The following is a 6,004-nucleotide window of genomic DNA, read 5'->3' as shown; positions in this document are numbered from 1 at the left end:
TCTCTGTTATCTGGGTCTAATTATGCAAATATATATGTGTGTCAAATTAAGAACCCTTTGCCCTGCTCTCCTATGTGCATTTGATGTGCTGCCACTGGCTTTTTATCTGAGCCATGGAAAGCTCCCTGCCCACAGATTCAGACCCCTAGGCCTAGGCCTTAAAGGGCCCAGATTTACTTGACCTTCTGCAGAGCCCTAAATACTAAAGACAATATACCGAACACTTGCCCTGTGCCAGACATGGGCTGGCACTGGTCATTTGGGGATGAATCAGACCTAGGCCCCACCCCCTCATAATTGTTCATAGTCCAATGTGTTGTGTGTGTATGGGGGTCAGCATGTCCACATGCAATCCCACACCTTTGAAGAGACAAAAGCTACCCAAGGAGAAAACATAGGAGCATAGAAATGCTTGTGCAATCAGAGAGGGCTCTCTGGAGGAGGTGAAACCTGTAATGTGTGGGCGTTCTCCAGACAAAGAGGATAGGAAGGACATCCTAGGAAGCAGGAATGTTCTGGAAAAAAGGCAGAGAGAGAATTGACATTCAGCTGGGCACAGATAACTGAAACTTGAGCAAGCCTCTTTCAAGGGCTGCTGGGATCATGAGGAAGAGTCCCCACTCATTCAGGAGAAGTGAGGTAGCTAGGAATAGAGATCCTGGAAAACACAGTGGGGCCTGGAAACTGTCAAAGGAAAGCCAGGGAAAAAGTGACAGAACACACCCTGGTCCCTGAACCATACAGGAGTTTGATGAGGTTGGGAGAATCCCCATAGAGAAGTCTAGAGGTGGCAATGGTGGGCAGTCAGCAGCTGGGGTAAGAGCGTCAGGGGTGGGAGGGGCACTCCTTATATTAGCCACAATAATGGGAGCCTCTGGAGCCCTACTAGGGTGCGTGCATAAGCCTGCAGAGGGAGTGGCCCACAGGCAGGGATGGGAGAGGCACAGTCAAGACACCAGGCACACACAGATACCAGGCATTTGCCTCCTAGAGGCTCCCACACACTCAATGCAAAATACACAGACACATGTGCCCATGTGGAGGGGCTCGGCACTCTCCTGGGGTACATGCAGAGCAAGAACTCACACAAGTGCATAGCTACACAAACAAGCACAGACACACACCCAGACATGCGTGCAAACCTCCCTCACAGGAGTCCTCACAGGATTCCTCACAGGCAAACATACACAATCCCAGAGACAAAAGCCAATTTCAGAGCACACCCTTGGACTCAAAATAGATATTCTAGCACAAACTCAAAAAACACATGTGCACACATAGGCAGGAAGATGGTATCCAAATGTCACACTACAGACACATGGACTCACACAGATCCACAGACACATGGAAGATACATCTTGTGTGTCTAACTTGGGGATCCCCAGAGACACGTGTGTTTGTTTAGGTCCCCAAGCCTGAGCCACGAACATGTTCAAAATACATCTGAACAATCAGTCAAGTGGAGTTTTCTGGTTCATGACTTGGGGATCCCCCAGAGGTCACAGATCCCCATTCAGGCTCTCAAAGTGGAGAAGATGAGAGGCAGAGCCTGAGCTGAGGACTTGGGGACAGTAGAAGAGCCAGTGCCATTGAAGTGACCCCAGGAGACCAACTGCCTTTGTCTAATCCTGATTCTGTGCACCCCCAGACTGAAAGTGACCTCAAACCTCAGCCTGAGCCTAGAGCCCAGCCTCGAATTAATATCACTGAGCCCTCCAGGGGAGCCTTCAATGACCACAAGGAGAAGCTGGGACCATATAGGTAGGTGGGCTAGCCACCTTATCTCCAACACAGGGTACCCCTGGCCACATGGGCCTCTTAGCAGGGCAGTTTGCAGGACCAGTCACGAGAGCTTGGAGGGTATGTTTAAGGGCACAGTTAAAGTTTTATAGCTAGCCACAGCCATTTGGACCTGAGGGCCATGCCTCTGCCTTGCCACAGACAGAACCCATCGGTGGGAGGTGCAGGGACCTAGCCAGGCCACATACCCAGGCCCCACATTCCCGAATGACCTTACTGAGAACATCTCCCAAGCCCTGTCCTGGCAGAACCTGAGCTTCCCCGAGCTGCCCTGGCTGCATTTGGTATCTATGCCTCAACCCATAGGACCTTCATAATTGCTCCCGAACTGGCTCCCCACCTCAGCCACCAGTGCAGCTCCTCCCCTGCTACAATCACTCAATACTCTCCAACCAGACTCACCAGAAGCCTGTTCCAGCCACATGCCAAGGACTAGGAACACAGGGACAAATAACAAGCAGCACTACCTGTGCTGAGCATTTACCATATGCCAACACTGCACATGCAGAAGTCATCAAATCTAAATAGCCAAACCTAGTCATCACTGTTCATATACTATTGTTACCTTTTTAACAGAGGAAGAAACTGAGGCTGAGAAGTGAAGCAGTCTCCCTAAGGTCACGCAGCTGACGAGTGGCAAAGCTGGGGTTTAACAATCTGGGTGGTCTGCTCCAAGAGCTCATGGTCACAGTCTCCTAACAGGCTTGGACGTGCCCACCAGGGCCTTACAACCTGGCAGAAAAATATCCACCCTCCCCTGCTAGCTACAGATATGTATGTCACAGGGCTGGGGGTCACCCGAACACAGATCCAGGTGGGCTGGGATGGTCAGGGAAGGCTTCCCGGAGGAGATAGGTGGATTTGAGGTGTGATGAGGCTGGGGTTGCAGATGGTCAGCTGGGGAGGAAAATGCACACAGCTCCCAAGTCAGACTCCCTGGGCTGGGATCTGGCTCTCACCCCCATTCATTCTGAGGCCTTGGGCATGCTCCTTTGGTTCTCGGGAACTCCGTTTCCTCATCCGTAAAATGGGAATAATTGGATGTTGTGAGGATTAGACAAGATGAGTTAATCCAAGTAAAGCTCTTTGAACAATGCCTCGCTCATAGTAGATATTTTTTAAAATGTTAGCCATTGTCCTCACTGTTGTTATTATCACGATCATGCTCACTCTTCTGCAAGACAGGCTCAGCGAAATGAGGGAGACCTGGCACACAGTGGGTGCTTGGTCCCTGAGAGGGAGCAGACAGGGAGAGCAATCCAGGAGGGGAGATGGCCCAAGTACCCCAGGCTGGGGCTCCCCCTCCCAGAACAGCCAGAGCAGAGCCCCTTCCTCAACCAGCCCCAACCTGACTCTGGGCCTCTCTCCCATCACCACCTCCGGGTGGCCTCCAGGCTTTCTCTGAGTGGGTACAGCGGGTCGGCGGGGCACCAGAGCAGCCTGGTCCTCCAGGGCACCAACTTCAGCACCCGCGATGCAGACAACGACAACTGCCTCTGCAAATGTGCCCAGATGCTGTCCGCAGGTGGGTGCGGGGTGGGCTGAAGTCCCACCCACCCACAAGCAGGAGATTGAAGAGACCTCTGAGACACAGAGACAGGAACAGATAGAGACAGAAATACTGGAGCTCACAGAGAGACAGAGCGATGGAGACCGAGAGCCACACGGGGACAGAAGTCCAAAAGGAGCAATGGAGAGGGAAATGCAGACCGGGGAAAGACAGAGTAACACAGTGTGTGAGAGAAAGAGAGACCCAGAAAGACAGAGACAGAGACCATCAGAAAGAAATGGGCACAGTTTCAGAGAGACACGCAAAGTGACCGACAAGCACAGAGACCGACAGAAAGAGAAAAAGACAACCCTGGGTGTGAGAGACTCCGAATGATGGAGCATTAGAAACCATGGAGAGAGGGAGATGGAGGTTTGTGAGGCAGCAGGAAAGAGGACAGTGACGGAGGGAGACAGGACGGAGGTGGGGAGAGGGTCAGGAGGTGGGGTGCCAAGGGCAGCCTGAGCCCAGTCCAACCCTCCAGAGGCCCCAGGCTGGGCAGACAGTCTAGGAGTCTCCCTCCCACCCGCTATGCCCATTCCTACCCCCCATGCCCACTCCTACTCAGCCCCATCTCCCGTGAGCTGGCTTCCTGGAGGAGGCAAAACCTGATTCATTTTTGGGGTAGTGCTCTGCCCTCACTCTACTGGTGGACCTCCAACTCATTACAGCCTCCTCCTCCCTTCCTCCAGGGTGGTGGTTTGACGCCTGCGGCCTCTCAAACCTCAATGGCATCTACTACCCAGCTCGCCACCACGTGCGCAAGCTCAATGGCATCCGCTGGCACTACTTCCAGGGCCCCGGCTACTCGCTGCGTGCCACTCGCATGATGATGCGTCCCGTGGGCATCTAACAGCAGCCACGCCTGGAGCCTGGACCCACAGGAGGAGACAGGACTTGGTATTCCCTGGACAAACTGGACCCAAACGAAGGACACAGTGCCAGGGCCTGGTCCTGGACACCTGGGTCTCCTGAGTCAGCCCTCCTTGGCCCAAGAATTCCAAAGAGTCAGCTGCCTTCCTGTTCTCCTCAAGTTGTGAAATGGTGGGTGGGCTTTTGAGAGTTCCTGCCTCTGTAGTATTCCTCTTTCCTCTTTCTTCCAGTCTCCTGCTGCCCCCCTCCCCCCATCCCCGCCAACTTGAGGGTTACAACACCCTGAATGAGCTGAGAACAGACTGAACTTGGCTCCTCAAAGGAATACCTGGCTAATGGTGGAATTTCAGGCATGTGGGAAGGTATTTTCAGGCAGGAAACTGCTCAGATGGAGACCCAGATTCTGCCCCCAGGGTTGGTGGGAAGATCATCTCCTGTTCCAAGCTTTCTCAGCTTTTAGATGTCCTTGAGCTTCTTGTTCAAGGCTGAAGGGGCTACATCCACCCAAAAATAGGAATCATTATTTCCATCCCACGCTGTCTACTGCTCCTAGGCCTCAGCTTCTGCAGCTCAGACATGGTCTCTTCAGGAGATCCAAGACAGATTTCTTGTCCACCAGTAGGTCCCAGAATGTGTTCCACAAAAAGTAACTCAGACTCCCCTCTCAAAGTACCTATGGTCAATTGAGAGAAGGAAGCACCAGGCTAAATCAATGAGAGCAGGCATTCTTAGCTGCAGGACTTGTCAGAGCCTTTAATGTGCTTTGTGTCTGCCCATGAAGGGCTAAAGTGGGCAGCTTTCTCCAAATTTGCTTATTTGAAAACGGGGACTGTGGGTGCCCTTGGAAAAAGCTGGTCCTTAAGTGTCATGAGGAGGAGCCCCAGAGCCCCATCCCTCACCCCTAGCTGCACTCACCCTTTCTGGCTACAAAAGCCACAGTGAAGATCTCAAACAGCCTTTAAAAACGACTGGAAGGAAACTTTGGGTTAAAATAGATACGCACCATCCCTGAAGAAAGTTCTAGAACTAAGTTACCTGTCCGTGCTATGGGCCAGTGTCCTCCAAGGCTCTTTCTGGCCCCGGGAAGCCAGGTTTTTGCCTGGGGCTGCCCTCAGCACTCCCTGTAAGCCCAACTCACCCTAGCTCAAGTACAGGGACTGCTGGGGACTGTCCATGCCTTGGGCAGGACACCAATCCCCATGTCCAGATCCTTCTAGGTCTAAGGAACCCCTAGCCCCTCCTCCTGCCCCACCCAACATGATGCTACAGCTGTGCTTCTGGGAGACAGAGTCTTTGCCTGAGTCTGAGAAAAATGGGCTCCTCATGAGCTTTCAGGAGACAGGGTCAAAGAAAGGCCACAGACACTTAGCTATCCACCCCCCATCACTGTGTCACGCTCCTCAGTCCCAGTGAGGCCACCACAGTCCTGTCATCAGCAACACCCAGGTCCAGCTAAGAACGAGCTGCCCAGGATGTGCCTCTGTCTTCAGAATGTTTTCTTCTGGATAAGGCTGGGGCAGTGGAAACGGGCATCTTCATCCCACCTTGCTCCACCCAGCCTCAGAGCCCCATTCTTAGTCTGTCCCCTGAGTAAGCCTAGAAGGAATTAACACAGATCTTCGGGAAACCAAAGACTATGGTTGCTAATGGTGGCATTGCAGGCAAGAGGGGGAAGTACTTAGGGACAGATTGCTGCCCAAAGGCTAACATAGCCTTACACTGCATTTGCTCAGCAGGCCTTTATTTAACACCTACTGTGTGCAGTGTGGCACCATGGGCAGG

General features: G+C 52.7%; 1 protein-coding gene across 1 annotated transcript in view; it reads left to right on the top strand.

The window, feature by feature from the left end:
• Positions 1 to 5,750, top strand: part of LOC105310477 (angiopoietin-4) — a 12,162-nt gene extending 6,412 nt beyond the window's left edge. The window contains exons 4-5 of the mRNA XM_011386651.2: positions 3,195 to 3,325; positions 4,042 to 5,750. Coding sequence (XP_011384953.1) covers positions 3,195 to 3,325; positions 4,042 to 4,202 — 292 coding nt within the window. The 3' untranslated portion in view covers positions 4,203 to 5,750. The remainder of the gene's footprint in view (positions 1 to 3,194; positions 3,326 to 4,041) is intronic.
• The last annotated feature ends 254 nt before the right edge of the window (positions 5,751 to 6,004 follow it).

The sequence above is a fragment of the Pteropus vampyrus genome, unplaced genomic scaffold, assembly GCF_000151845.1.
Source record: "Pteropus vampyrus isolate Shadow unplaced genomic scaffold, Pvam_2.0 Scaffold4280, whole genome shotgun sequence".
Classification (NCBI taxonomy): domain Eukaryota; kingdom Metazoa; phylum Chordata; class Mammalia; order Chiroptera; family Pteropodidae; genus Pteropus; species Pteropus vampyrus.
Note: the sequence above shows the minus strand (reverse complement) of the source record. Positions and strands in the feature narration are given on the sequence as shown.